The following is a 16,085-nucleotide window of genomic DNA, read 5'->3' as shown; positions in this document are numbered from 1 at the left end:
CCAACGCATGTATCATTCCTATTTTGCACCCGACGCACAGCGGACTTTTCCCTCCACAGACGCACGTCGGTAAATTGGGTAATATATTTGCGCTCCCGGGGGAGGTTCAGTGAAAAAAGGAGGTGTGTTCCGGCGCAAACGTTCCCTGGTGCTATTTTGCAGTTTCAGAAAACAATTCCGGATGTTGTCATTTCCAAGGCAACAGCACCAGCCTAGCCTACCAGTGTTGCTTTCAGCCCAGGCTGAAATTACTTTGGAAACCTGTACTCTTGATAATGCTTGGGGGGAATTTTATATCATAATATCACATTTATTTATTACCCTCTCTCCCTGCCTCCCTCTGACTCTCTGTCTCTACCCGCCGCAGACAACTTATTCGCCCCAATCGAACCAGCTGAGGTTCACGGCTGTAACGTTACCGTTAGGCCACCGTTAACAATCCCAGCAAACTTTCTGTTGCTCATCTGGCAGAGTCACCGGCGGTTCAGGATCAGATCATGGAGATCAGACCTCCTGTGCTGGGTCTAATATTCTAAGATTAGCTGCTGCAGCTAGCTAGCAGCTAGCCACCAGCACTGACCTCGGTCCCCGCGGTCCGCTCCCCGGTGCTGACTGACTCTGGTCCGTCTACAGAGCTGGCGTTACCCGCTCTAGCTGAGCTTGGAATCTGCCGCGCTCGTGATATATTCATATTTTCTTTTCTTTGCAGATAGTGATTTGCTATGATGCACTGATGCCAGGCAGGCTGGCTAGTTGCTTTTAGATGAAGTCTGTGAGATAACAAAACTTCCTTATAACGTGCATATAAATAGACGGAATAAATAAAAGTCCCCTGAAATAAATATAAGTAAAACATATATATTTAGGCTATTGAACTATAATGACTAATGCCTATGTTCATATTGCCTCATTTATGTATTTCATGATTTCATAGCCATATTTATGTATGTAAAGGAGGGCAAAAAACGGACGATCAGTCGCTCAGGAAGTTATAGGCTACAATTTCCTTCAACTGCTACCGGGACATTCTCAAACGCTTAACGTGAAAAACCATAACGTTTTTAATTCCCTCCAAGCATTATCAAGAGTACAAGTTTCCAAAGTAATTTCAGCCTGGGCTGAAAGCAACCCTGGCAGGCTAGGCTGGCGCTGTTGCCTTGGAAATGACAACATCCGGTCTCTGAATATGAAAAAACAAGCTTTTTTTCATTTCTAGAGTGATTTTATTTTTGTTATATGAAATAGAAAATGAAAATCACAGCATATTTTAAATTTCTCCCATCCCCTTTTGACCATGAAAAGGAAAAAAATGCCTTGTATTTCAATTTCAAATGTTGTATTTTAAAACGAAAATCAAATAACCATTGTTTTTTATTTTTCAATATCTGTTTATGAAATGAAAATTGAATGAACGAAAAAGTACACGGACCCAAGGGGTGTACACATGTACAACTTGGAGTAAAAAGTAGAAGTAAAAGCAAACAGGAGAAGAAAGAGAAGACAAAAGAAGAGGAATTTAAGCAGAAAAAGACAGATCCTACTTACCTATCTTCAGCAAGTCAAGAAATTCACGTTCTTTCTGGAGGATTTGGTTTAAAGTATTCATTTGGATCCCTCCACTTAGGAACTTCTCTGACACAGATTTGAATGCTGAACTCGCCAATGTCATCTTGATTTGCACTTCATCTGACAAGTTGTTGATCAGTCTACCGCCTACGCCTGTAAAACAAGCGTGCAAACATAAACAGTTGATTACAAAAACATTTTGCTATGAGACAATAATTAACAACACAATGCAAGTCAGCCTTTACTTTTTCTTTATAAATTAGGCATTACTATTTTCTTTCTCGCACACAATTTATGCAAGAGAGTGACCACCATATCCTAGACATTAGTAAAGAGCAGACTCCAAGTCATTATCTTAACATCATGTTACATTTAGGCATTTACCTGTCATTTGGAAAAGAGTTTTGGCCATGGGCCAATTTACAAGGTACTCAAATATCAAGTCCTCGCCCTCAGTGTAATCTCCATTCACATCTTTGGGCCATGTTTTCAGCACAACAACAGACATCAGCTTCCCAAACTTTGTGATATCATGTTTCTCAAATAGAGCTGAAACAGCTCTGCCAGAGTGATCCTAAACAGAAATAAATTACAGGAAAAAATTCAATCATTTCGTACTCCAGGTGGCATCACACACTGGTAAATTTAAGCCAGTGAAATTGATTGTCCTTGTATGTTTTGGTAAGAAGAAGATTGAGAAAAAAGCATGCACAACCAGGATTTGTCATGCAGGTGCATTGGAGAAAAGCTCAAAATCTCAAAGAAAAAAGGGATGTACTAATTTTATTTATATATTTTTTTTTAGGGCTTTTCCCTTTATTTAGTACATCTGGAGAGATATAGAAAATAGGAGAGAAAGAGGGGGATTTAAATTTGTGAGACCATATTTTTTCTTCCTCTATAAGATTAAGTGTCTGTGGGAGTCGTTTATTACAGGTATTCATAATTACAGTGTTTAATAGTAGTTATAAGCTGTTAAAGAATTATTATTTACACCATCCTTGCTGCTTCATACAAGTTACAAATGTTTATAAATAGATTACATTTACAATATATTATATCAAGCAAAGAATTGATGAACTGCTTATTCACCACTTATTCAAATCATACCTGACAAATAGCCGCAACTGCCTCCAATGCACATTTCTCCATCGTGCTGCATAACAATGGACTTGTCTTGCTCAGTTCTTCCATCTTGTTAGAGTATATTCCAATTTGATCCATTGGGTGTTCCTAGCACACAAGCAGACATCGTCAGCTTTGTTTCTCAATTGAACAAGTAAAGCATGTAAATACCAGAATCCAAGATCTGTAAGAATGTAAACACAAACACAAATCCAGTCTTACTCGTTTTAGTTTTCCTTCAAAATCCTCCATGCAGGTGGTTCTCCAGAATGAAGTATGTTCCTCATGACTGAAGGATAGTGAGAGTAACTTGTCCCATACCTAGAAAGAGAGAAATATGGATTATAGTTATTAATACTTATAGTATTATAAGTACTGTAAAACATCAACTTTCTATCGCACTGAAAAAAACTACTATTCCCATCATATCCACACAGGTATATATGGCAGCCTTTATACTATTTAAATGTAAAACCATAATAGAGAACAAGATATACATTATCACATATTTCTGCTTACCTTAATTTCATGGGGTACAGAAAACTGCGTACGATCCCAGTCATTAAGCAGTTTGTTTCTGAAGGTATTTCTCCGCCATTCCCTCATTGTTTCTAATGTCTCCCCTATTGACTCTTCATGAATTCTCTCTCTTGCCTGGAATAGCAGTTAGAAGTTACTATGGATATCTATATGTTTTCATTTTATTCTGCATAATACAAAAACTCTGCTTGCATTTAAGCATACAAATTTAGCTAGTCTGGGTTATTTTTTTTGCTTTGCTGTGTACCTTGCTTTATGAGAAACAAAAAATAAGTGTCAAAAACGGGTCAAATGTTTGATAGAGGAAAAACAATAATTAACTTATTCACAATATTTAATATTCCACATTGAGTTGAATCTTTTACTCTATATAAGATAGAAAAATAAAAGAATAAAGCTGTTGCTGTAAACATCTCCAGGCATTTTAAGGCAAGACTATGGCTTGGTATGGAGACATAAAAGTGTGGCATGTCCAACAGATTGACAGTTGAGTCTCACCTGGGAATCTGTGTGGTTGTATGCCTTGGCAATCTGACAGACCAGATCAAGGAAGTTAATAGGAACATCACTGAGGCCTGGATCTGTTGTGTGGTGGCAGATAGAATAGAGAAGCCTTACTGCAGTTTTCAGGCAACACTCTCCATATTTGTCATCAAAGCTGTGGGAAAATATTTAAAATTATTGTTGTGAATAAAAATTGCTAGCAATATAGATACTGAAATCCATGGTCATTACTACAGATATACTGTATTACAGTGATAGGAAAAGGTTTTTATTTTACCGGTTGTTGTGATGGCTTTCTCTGTTGATGAGATGAGATGCCAAATTTCCCAAAGCCTGTAAATCAGTTAACAGAACACAGAATTTGAAGACAGTGATAAAGTAATTCAAGCAAGTGGTAGCTTTTATATATATATGCAAAAAACGATTTGTTATGGCCACTTGGAGGCAGCAGAAACAGGTTGTGAACACAACACTGATATATTATTACCGTTCAGGTTGATAAAGCATATTTGCTTATTTACACATCAAGCAGTTACAGAGCAACATTATCATTCATCTGGAATCATGTTTCTGACACCTGATGAATATTAACCTTTGCATTTAGCTCTATTTTGGGGTATCTACCAACTCCTCAAGGGGAAATATTTGTCTTTTTAAAAGTAGTGGAACTAAATGCTCCACGTTCCACGTTTGTCTGAAGTTTGGTGTTGAGCAGGTACTGTAGTGTACAGTAGGCTGCCCATCAAAAACAAAGCAATGAGATTAAACCAAAGCAGTAAAAATGCAGGCCAGACAGCTAACTATGAGCTTAATTAATTCAGTGAAGCCAACAGGAGCTGTGATTCAGGTGATAATTTTCATTTGATGGGTTGTTATAAAAAAATATATAGTATTATAGTAACTTTTGTGGATACATACCAGGCAGTTGGAGTGAGTTACTCCAGATTTGACACTGAAATGTATGCAATGAAGAATGTCTAGAAGCTCCACTTTCACACAGGATATGAAGCTTGTTAGATCATCCACATGCAGCAGAGGCATCCAAGTGTACACAAGAAGACGATCAATGTCCACCAGGTACGCATGGTCTTTCATGATCCTAAATTAAAGTCAGAGTTGATAATGGTGACTATGTGATGAGGGTAAAAAAATGTAGGACACCCCGGGGGTAAGGGAACATTATGTTCTTAGACTGTTATTTACAAATTTCACGTGAGTTAATATGGTTTCAACTCATCCTGTTTTTCTGTGCAGCAATCGCTGATGGTAAGTAATACTACTGCTATAAAGTTCATGCAGCACAATAACTAAATTCTCTGTATTTCATGACTTTGCAATGTTTAGTCGATGGTAAGCGTATTCATTTGTGCCTTGGTATTAATGGTAAAGACTTATTTCAGTAATTAGCCTGTTTGAAAACTGCCTTGCTGGGTACTAAGCTAACGGTAATGGTACCTGGCTAGCCTAGATAGCTTTCTCTGTATTTTATTTCTACTGTGAACATTTTATCCAGAGGGAATGCAGATGTCTGCTTTTATTAATTCTGTAATGCTGTGACAACTCACAGATATTCATGTATTTGTATTATTTGTGATTTATTTCAGAAACTGTAACAATATTTACCACTATGCTGTACCGTTAGTAAAGTTACTAATGTTACTTTGTGAGAAATACATATTTTACATTGAAGATTGTAGTTACATTAGTCTGAGGGATTTTAGCTGAGAGACAGAAGATAAAAACTGCCCTATCATGAAAGGGTCCTGTTTTCCATACAAATGGTCAGGAGGCAGCACCAGGGGTGTATGGTGTCTACTGTAATTATGGTGAATAAAATAAAGTGTGACCAAAGAGTCAAAAAGTTCTGTGCGTGTGCTAAAGTATTTGCAGGAGAAAAACATTTACATACCTAGCATAATCGCCTCCGTTGAAATGTGTTCCTTTGCTCCCCCTCAAGACTGTCCAGGAGTCAAACTGTGGATTCAAGACAGGTGGAACTGGCTCAAAAGGTTTGCTTTCTTCTCTTAGTAGGTGAATCAGAGGGATGAGCAAGACCCACTTGTCAATATGGCGTTGTCTCGCCTTGTTGCAAAGCATCTCAACAGCATCTGCAACACTATAGCAGTGAAAAGTCAGTGTTTAGTTTCATTATATTTACAGTGGGAAAAAAAGTTTTAAATATTTGAAAGCTGATGATGTTGTTTTTCAAATTATATCATAATAAACATCCTTAGGTTTAGTTTCTACTCTGTACTTGTTGGAAGATGAGGTCAAGTATGTTCAGGTCTGAATTTTAGAGTCCTATTGGATGCAACATTCAGCAAGAAGAAAAAATATGTATTGTGAGTGTGAACATGACAGGTGCAATGTGTGGTGACTAGATGGGCCTGTCAGGTAGCTTTGTCCTGTTATTGTTTGTCTGAATTCCTTGGCTTCTATTCCTGTATCATTTGTTAGTTTCAATGTAAAGTATTGTCTGAGACCAAGTACTTCTTTATAACTGAGAACCACTATTGTCTTCAATTAAATTTAAATCTGATGGTGTTTGGAAACATTTAGCTTTTAATAGTTTTTTGTTGTCTCCTTTTCTATTATTTATTTCTGAATTATGTTTGTCATTATGAATATATATTTCATTGGTAATTATTGTTATTTTATGCCAATTTAATCACACATTAGTTACCTCTTTTTATCTGCTAAAGGGCTTACAAAGTCTTTCCAGAAAGAGGAGAAATGGTGTTGTGGCTTCTTAGGCAGGCAAAGAATATCACAAAGACTAGATAGTTCTCGATTTGTCATGCCATTTTTCAGATACTTGTTGTAAATGAGCAAACTAACAACTCCTGCATGAAAAGGTAAGAGGCATTTTGTTGTTTCTTGCTGCATTCTGGGCTTGTGATTGATGTTTTCCTCCAGAACATGTTTGAGCAGGATTTCCACCTAAAAAAAGTAAAGGAAGAAGGTAACAACCAAGGTCTAATATGTACATGTATTGTGTGGACCATGTGCTGTTCTAGAATAAAACCCTCACCATATACCTGTTGAATATCATATGGTAATCCCCATTGCCTTTCCGTGCCATCATGAAGTACAGGAGAGCTGTATGTGTGTACAAACTGTCGTAGCAGTGAAAAGAAGTTGTCCACATTTGGTTCATTCCAAGTTGTAAGAAGGTCAAATATGTTACTCAGCATCACCCAGCCAGCTAGGTCTCTGCCTTTTATTACGATGTCTTTGGTTGAAGAACTCCAAGGCCAGACACCCTTCTTCAGTTCAGGATGGATCATATCATCATACTGGTGCCACTCCCCTTGAATGTCCAACAGAATGAATTCCAACAAAATTAATTGTGAAACTTTGTGCTTCTTTGCATGTTTCTATTTTGTTTTCTCATTAATTTAATTTGTTGGACCATTTAAAACAATCACACACTTAAGACTGCTAAGAGAACTGTGTGCATATCTGAATACAGATTAACAAATCAACAAGAGGCTTCAAAATGGTATGCTAAACCATATACTGTAAGGAGAAATGGAGCTTTGCATTTGTTCAGGCAGAGTACTTAATTCACTTGCATCAGCTAATAGGCACCAGGTGCTTCATTCGTGCTTCACCATCAGTGACTCACAAGTGTGTCTTGGTCCAAATTTTGTTGCAAATGCTGGCGGGGACACCAAAAGCAACAGATAATATGTTTCTTTTATTCTTTGGAGGTCAGCAGCTGTCCTAGATCTAGGCATAAGTTGTCTTAAAACAAACTTACCAGTGTTCTCTGGTGGACAATCTATGAAAACATTGTTTCTAACTGTTTGAGGCATGTGTATACTGCAACTTCTTGTTAATTATGAGTCAAAACCAATACCAATACCATTGTGTGTACAAAAAGCTAATAATGGCCAATATCTTCCCAGCTGGTTTATCAGTTAGGCTCTTGTCTGTAAACACAAATATAAGTTGCTATTGAGCCTAGGGAGGTAAATGCAGATTACCTTCAAATGTTAAAAAATCTTCTTTGATTGTCAGGCACCTGTTCACATATTGATTTCCATCTTTCTGGTAGATGGCCTCAAAAATGGCCTTTTCATTGTGCTTCCAAATTTCGTATTTGTAGGGTATGCTCTCATGAATTATGTTCTTGGGAATCATAACTCGCCCTTCAACAAGATATCTCTTGTCCCCTAGATGCCTGTGAAAAACAGAAATTATTATTAGTGATGGGACAGGCAAATATGTGACAAACCCATCATTGCAAAGCAAATATTCCACTATAATAGTCACTATGTTGCTAAATGGTGAAGAAAATTAAAAGCTGACACAGCACAGTAAAGTATGGTCTGGCTGCACAAGTTAACATTCTGGTTTAGGGGGATGAAATCCCACGGGCGGTGCTAAGCCCCGTATGCAGTGACGGTGCAAAATAGACAGCGGAGATAAAGAAGCCAAACCTAGAGAAGGACATTTGCTGGCCATGTTTATCCCAATCTCCAAACAATTTTCCAGACATTAAGAAAATCTTATCCTTTTCTGGATCCAAATGAAAGTCTTTCGAAGTGACAGCATGGAAGTACACATGCATAGATCCGCTGCTTGGTAAACTAAAAAAAGAGAAACAAGTAGATACAAGTTACAGTAACTTCATATTTTCTTTATAAAATCAACAATACAATATTTTGTAGCAGATAGCATTACTGGTTTAAAAATATTATGAAATACCAGACTAAACAACAGTGATTAGATTAATTTAATTTTTTTATTTAAGATGCTTTGCTCAGAACATCACATGAATACCTATTAATACTTACCTACTTCCTATAACCCAAAACTTACGTTTGTGGTGCGTGAAGTTCAGGGGATGCTCCTGAGATATTTGTTGCCACTAGAAGACCCGCCTTCTCATCACTCTGACCAAGAGGGCAGGAGGGCATTGGTGACCTGGAGACATTGACTGTTCCGTTGCTTGGCTGCTGTTCCTGTCTCTCTGCAAGGCGTGTGTTTGTTTTATTATTTGATTTGGTGTCAACAGCCTGTGAGAAAAATAAAAGGTTAAAGAGTAAACAAATGATCAAGATATTACCAAATCTATTGTACAACATATAGCAAAAACATCAACTTCCTGAAGTACAATTTTTTTGTGTTATTTTAAATTGTGTTACTTGTGATTTACTTTGCCTTAAACACAGAAATATTACCCATGTTAAAGGCTTTTTGTCATATTTGCTGAAACTGTCACTATATCCTGACAGTAAGAAAGATTATACAGTATATTGTGATATTGTATTGTTGATTTTATAAAGAAAATATGAAGTTAACTTTTACCTCCCTTTTTTTGTAAGTAAGCAGCGGCTATATGCCTGTGTACTTCCATGCTTTCACTTCCAAAGACTTAGCCATGTTCCCACCGCACCCGAGGATAAACAACCAATAAGAGCCAAGGAGTCTCTGATACAGTGTCAATGACTGTTTGTGAACTGTAATTCAAACAGCACGCAAGCAGCGCTGATGAAATATGAATCAACATTATGTTATTGCCTATTTCTAGACTCAAATGTTTTCAGAATTTCAGAAATTTCAGATATTAGTGTACTGTTCAAGCCAAAAGTCAAGCACCGCCCACTGGCCGAGATAGGCAATGCATTAACATAATCTTGATTCATATTTGAACTAGTCTAACTGTCTAGTTTGATGGCTTGATCGGCGTTCACAAGCAGTCACTGCATTACAGACTCCTTGGCTCTGACTGGTTGTTTTCCTTATGCCGTTAGGAGCACCAGAAAGAGGCAGAGGAATGTGATTTGTTTACAGATTATCTGATTCATGCAGTACTGTCAGGATATAGTGACAAAAAGTTATTTTTTATAAATGTTACGAACTGTAGCTTTAAAGCTGGACATGGTTGGTAAATAGACAGTTGATTAATAATGCACAGTTATAGTAACCTGTATGCACGATTGTTGCCAAAACACTATGGTTATAATGTCAGACTAATGAAAATCATTACTCAATCAGTGACAATATGAAATTTAAAATGTTATTACTACCATTATTATCATTTAGTATTTTTGTAGAAAATTAAGAAAATAATGATTGAAAGAATGTTTAGGTTATAAGTCAGTTTGAAAGTTAAACTCTGTGTATTTGACTGATAACTACCTCAGTGTTATCTTCAGTAACTGGACATGGATCATGAGAATTCTCTGGTTGTCTTGCATTTGGGGCTTCTCTCTCATCTATGGCTGCTTGGTCTTCTTTCTTGTCATTTTGTTTAGCGAATGTATGCTGTTCAGTTTTGGTGTGCTTTTCATTATCATCTGGTTTCCCAGAGAGATTTTGTGTCTCAAGAGAGATTGTCTTATCCTTATCTTGTTCATAGAGAGGCTGCTTTGCCGCTGAATCCAATGCTTGAGACATTTGCTCAGATGATTCAGGTGCAGTGAAGTCAATTTCTTTAGTTGATGTTGGAGATGATGCAGAGTTAGACAATAGCCCAGAATGAATGTCACTTTGCTTGTCAGCAGGAATTTGCACTGGTTTATGGCTGTCCTCTGTATTATTATCTGATGGGGCCTCTGTTTGTTGCTCTGTCAGTTTATCACTGGCAGGTGTAGATAAGGCTGGTGGAGTGGAAACAGACCGGTTTGATCCAGGAGCTGCCTCACTGCATGGTTGAGAGTCACTTTCTTCTGCAGCAGAAGGCCTCTCTTCCTCCTTACAATTCTCTGTCACTTCTTCTGTCTTCTTGGTAGTGAGTGATTTGCCAATTGAGAGTGTCTGGTTGGGGATTGAGAGTGTGGTTCCTTTTTCCAGTGGGTCTGGGTTGGCAGTGTAATCTGATGGGTCCTGTGTTGTCACGCCATTTCTGGCTGGCTCATCATCACTAGCCAGCTTCCCCTGAAAAGAGTCTAAATAGGTAGCTTCATCATCTGGCCTCCCAAAGAGATTTTGTGTTTCATTAGAGATTGTATTGTCTTTATCTTTGTTAGAGGCAGACTGCTTTGCCACCGAATCACATTCTTGAGGTGTTTGCCCAGGTGATTCAGGTGCAGTGGAGCCAATTTCTTTTGTTGATGATGCAGAGTTAGACAACAGCCCAGCAGCAGTCGGCACTGCTTCAGGGCTATATTCTCTACTAATTCCTAATAGGGCTTTTTTGTCACTGGCAGGTGTAGGAGAGTGCAGTGCCGTGGAAACAGACAGGTTTGATCCAGAGGCTGCATTACTGAATGATTGAGAATTACTTTCATGAGCTGCCACAGAAAGCCTCTCTTTCCCCTTACAGGTCTCTGTGACATGTATGTTCTTGGTAGTCAATGATTCATTAACTGAAACTGTCTGGTTGGGGCATGAGGGTGTGGCTCCTTTTTCCAGTGGGGCTGGGCTGGCTGTGTTATTTGATGGGCGCTGTGGTGTAGCTCCATCTCTGGCTGCCTCTAAGTCATCACTAGCCAATTGCCCCTGAAAAGAATCTCAATAGTCAGCTTAGCAGATATCAGTTTTAGATTCATAAACTTTTTCCTCTGGTGGCAGTATTTACCTCATAAGTCGAGTGGTTAATGTGTGAAGCCAAGCCACTTTTTTTACAACAACCTAACTTACCTGTGGCCAAGGTAGTGTTCATACAACTATCTTACAACTATTTTGTTTTGAAAGGCAAACAATGTTAAAGTTGTTTGTATGTGTATTCATTTGATTTAAGTTTATTTTAGTAATTTGCAATTTGCACAATAAAAATAGTTTAGATTCTGTAACTGTTTCATGCATTCTCCTTCATATTAACGTTATTGTATAATGTTGTGGAGGCAAGCAAACCCTTTAGTAATCAAAGCGACTTTGAGTTTGTGAAAAGCGCTATATAAATTCAATTTATTATTATTATTTTAGTAAACATGATGACATTAACATGTTTTTGTGATATTCTATGTACTCCTGACAGTAGAATAAGCCATTATAAACTGATATAAAGGCCCAGTCAAGCAAAAGAAAGAAAATACAGTGAAACCGCCAGAATCTTAAACAAATACCGTGATACAAGCACTATAAAATGGAAAACATCCATGTCAGGAAAAAACATGTTAAAGAATATTAATAAAAATACAAAAGCAATGCCATATTTCCATAACTATGTGAAAATGCGAAGTTAAAACACTGTCTAAAAATGTTTTAAACTGTTAACTTCACACCACTTGTGATCCTGCTTAGTAGCAGGGCCACACACCTTTGCCAAATGTATGATGTTCAGTTTTTGTTTACTGTCAGAAAGTTGTGCTATATTTTTGTGACTGAGATTGTAGTTGTACTAGACTGCATCATATGGAAAGGTGTGTTCCATGTGATTACTGTATAAACACATTCCTGCCATAGCAGAAACCTGTTCCCCATGTTGATGAGCTTGTTTACTGCCCTAGATAATGTTGCTGTAAACTAGCAGATAGAACAATGTTATAGTCCAAGCAAAAGGAAGTAAAGGTTGCTTGTGTCAGGGAATTCATGGCTTAATACATTTTTGATGAGCAAGAAAGCTATGACAATACAATAACTGTTACTTAGCCTTTTCACCTTTATCTGTGTAGTGTTTTCTTGTTCTTCTTTAACACCTTTTGGAACCTGGTCTTGATCCTTCTTTTGGTTCTTCTCCTCAGCAGTGACTGAGGCTTGATATGCTGACGTGGCGACATCTAGATAACATAATGTGATGTGACATATTAATTAGATATATCTAACCGTAGTAAATGTGTCAGTTTCAGTCTTTTATGCACACCTCCATACAGAATGATACATTACAAAGTTCAGCTTTAAGGTAATCAAACTGGACTTTTAGCTACCATATAGACAAATAATACTTCATTAAAGTCTGTGTAAAACACAAAAATAATGTTATTGGCTACAAAGAAAAACACAGTTTGTTACAGATGACTATTAGGTGTCGAGTACTATTAGTTCTAATTCTTATTCTGGTTACAGGCCCAGCATTGTTCATGCAAGTCAATATATAACAAACAAAACAAAAACAAGAAAAATACACACAAAAATAGTGTGCTAGTAAGCTTACCTTGGGTCACATTTTGGGTCAAGACACATAACTTGAAGCCACAGTGAGGACAGAATCGGAATGAACTTTCCACTTGATTTCCACAATTAGTGCAAAACATTATTTACCTGTTCAAAACGACAACATTAAGATTTACCGAAAACATGTTGATATAGTTGTTGGTATTATAAGCTAGAAGAATTCATGCTTCTTCCAGTTCAGTTAAGTATTTTACCATTTTAATCTAATTATTTCCCAAAATAAAAGCCAATATTGGTATGAATGGAGACCAATGTAACAGGTTGCTATAACTTAATGGTAATTTAGCCCAATATAAAACTACTAAAGGATTTAGGTCTTCCTGGGTTGTGTGTGTAGTAGCAATAACTCATTTTGTCTCACTTCCTTTTTCCACTTCCTTTAAACTAAAGCAGCGCAACATAATCTCAAACGCTCTTAAAATTCTAAATGGAAGCATACAGTTAAGCCCAGTCCTATGACGAATTAGTAAAGACAATATATAGCTAAATATGTTATACAAAGAGAAATAAAATAAAAATAGCTGTCAGTATGACTAACCTCGGATTTACTATTTCAAACACACTACTTGAATATTCTATCTATATATTCTATCATAATTTAATGGATTATTCTTGGGTCAGTACGATGGATTAATTTGTTCAGATAACCTACCTTGTATCCTCTTCTTTGTTACATGGTTGACACTGAAAATCTGAGCTAATAACAGACATTATATAGCTTACTGCGGGTCATGCATTTACTTTCGTTTTTGATTTACAGTAAGAGGTGTGGCTGCTTAGCCTTTTCTGCCACTTATTGAGCAATATCCCAATTTCCGAAAATCCAAAGTGAAACTCTTTTTCTTGAATTGCTTGTTTTGTCTGCCATGTAGGCTACTTTCATATCATGGCAAATCTTTACAGTGGAGAAGCTGGAACTAGGTATTAGTCTTAGGCAGAGATGTATAGTAACGAAGTAGAACTACTTCACTATTGTAGGATATTTAAGTAGCCTACTAAAAGGCAGTAGATCTGTACTCTACTGGAGTATTATTTTTTTTCTCCTACTTCCACTTTTACTTCAGTAAATATTTTCGATGACTTTAATACTTTTACTCCGATACATTTTCTATGTGCTGCATCGTTACTCGTTACAGCCAATCACCGTGAGTTTGGTGCGACTCGCAATTTTGACCAATAACCGGAGTTTCCCGTGACTTCAACCAATCCCAGCAGTCCCATGTGCCAGACTTTTTATCAGTATGTGTCTCTGAGAACCACTGATCAAGCGGGAGTGAGAACGGGATGACATAACACCATAGACAGTAGGCCTATAACACACAGACGTGGGCAAATTCATTTCCTTGTTTCTGATATTAAGACGAAACGTGTGTGACTCGAAAATCTCACATTTACCAACAAAACGTACAGCGAAAGACCGTCCAAAAACATTCAGACCAGTATACATTTCAACATCAATGTACGCTGTAACGCTGTAACGATGTCACTCTAAAGTCGCTGAAAGCTGCTTCTGTTTCAATCCTGTTGGCTCTCTGAAGCGGACGGGACTGCTGCTCAGTTCCCCCCGCGACTGACACACACACACACACACACACACACACACACACACACACACACATACACACAGTGGATGAAGGAAAACGGAGATGAGACGTAACCTACAGGATGATGAGGAAATTAACTAACCATGTCAAGATCAACAAGCCACTGACACATATGTTCAAATTTGATTTATTCAATACATTATTTTTGTCTTGAGTCCACCAGCCATTTTCATATTATACCAACATGTGCAGCATCCTGATCCTTTTGATTACTAGGAAAACTCAGCCCAGAGTAATTTTATTTTCCCAAAAACAAGTTTCCTTTTTATTTTTATAGAACTACAAACAAAATTTAAATAATATAAACCAGTGTTTCTCAATGGGGGCGGTACCGCCCCCCAGGGGGCGTTCAGAAGATGATGGGGGGCGTTGGAGCAATATTTTGGAAAGGGGGGCGTTGAGGTGCCCTTGGGGGGCGTTTGTTTGAAAACTAGTTTAAACCAAAGATTCACAATAACAATACATGTTTACACTTAAACTACTAAAAAATCGGAAGTCTGTAACATTAAAAGCTGCCAGTTTACAGCACTGCGACTGGACGAGACCGGTATCATAACTCTTCTTCTCTTCTGTGCTTCTGTCAGCTTTGTTTGGGGCAGCTCCGTGCTGCCTTCAGGGAAACGGGACGTCATCTTAAATGAGCTCTGTACCACGTGAAGCTGCGTTCAGATTTAAAAAAAATAAAATAAATAAAAGCAATCGCCGCGACGTCCTGTTCTATTCTTTACCCCCCAATATAGCACAACTTTATATTTCACTTTTTCGTCAGATCGTTTATAGAACTCAACGTTTCCTACTGAACCTGAAGGCAGCTTGTTTGGCAAAAATTTAGCTGTTCCCCAAACTCCCGGCCAGTTCAGGGCTTGTGTTTGGGGTTTTAAAACTTTCTTATGGAAGCGATAGAGGCAGTGATGTCACCGTTTACTGTACGGGACTCTCACACCTCCACAAAACACAGCGCGATGTGGGGTTGCGTTTCTCCAAACTTTTTTCTGCTATTTACTCGTAAGACAGGCGATAGCACACCTAGACTCTTCTAACCTAGACTATTCTAACCTAGACTATTATAACCTAGACTATTCTAACCTAGACTCTTCTAACCTAAACTATTCAAAGCATCAAAAAAGGGCTCTCACTAACTTTCAAAGGTTGTAAACTTATTTCCATTCGGCAGTAGGTGTCGTTCTTCAAGTCGTTTGTCATCACCAAAATACTTTTCTGTGTGTGTGTTTGTGTGTGTCTGTGTGTGTGTGTGTGTGTGTGTGTGTGTGTTATTCTTCTGCTTTTACCCCTTGATAAGTGCCAGCTTGTTTTCCGTTGGAACATTTAGATTTGAATGAAAAATAGATTTGAATGTTAAATTGCTAAGCTGTTTCTGATTGGCTACTGTTAGTGTTTGTAATAATAATAATAATAATAATACATTTTATTTAAAGTGCCTTTCATGACACCCAAGGTCACTTCACAAACAAAAAAGGACATTCATATTATAGTCATCTTCTAAAGGTGCTGAGGTTCACACCAGGGACATGCAGCAGGTCTTTTGATAATACCTAATTATAGTTTGAATGTTACAAATCTAGTCGTTCTGATTGGCTGCTGGTCAAATGGTTGCATTTTTTTTTTAAAACCTGTAAATATATAACATTTCTATTTACATGGCTTTTTTGATACATGGGA

General features: G+C 37.6%; 1 protein-coding gene across 1 annotated transcript in view; it reads right to left on the bottom strand.

The window, feature by feature from the left end:
• LOC114560947 (E3 ubiquitin-protein ligase rnf213-alpha) overlaps nucleotides 1-2,026 on the bottom strand; it is a 65,161-nt gene extending 63,135 nt beyond the window's left edge. Inside the window, exons 1-2 of the mRNA XM_028586577.1 lie at nucleotides 1,951-2,026; nucleotides 1,546-1,719 (exon numbers count right to left, since the gene is read on the bottom strand). Coding sequence (XP_028442378.1) covers nucleotides 1,546-1,719; nucleotides 1,951-1,978 — 202 coding nt within the window. The 5' untranslated portion in view covers nucleotides 1,979-2,026. The remainder of the gene's footprint in view (nucleotides 1-1,545; nucleotides 1,720-1,950) is intronic.
• Between the last annotated feature and the right edge of the window lie 14,059 nt (nucleotides 2,027-16,085).

This window comes from Perca flavescens, chromosome 9, assembly GCF_004354835.1.
Source record: "Perca flavescens isolate YP-PL-M2 chromosome 9, PFLA_1.0, whole genome shotgun sequence".
Taxonomy (NCBI): domain Eukaryota; kingdom Metazoa; phylum Chordata; class Actinopteri; order Perciformes; family Percidae; genus Perca; species Perca flavescens.
The sequence above is the reverse complement of the archived record's forward strand: the minus strand, read 5'-3'. Positions and strand labels throughout refer to the sequence as shown.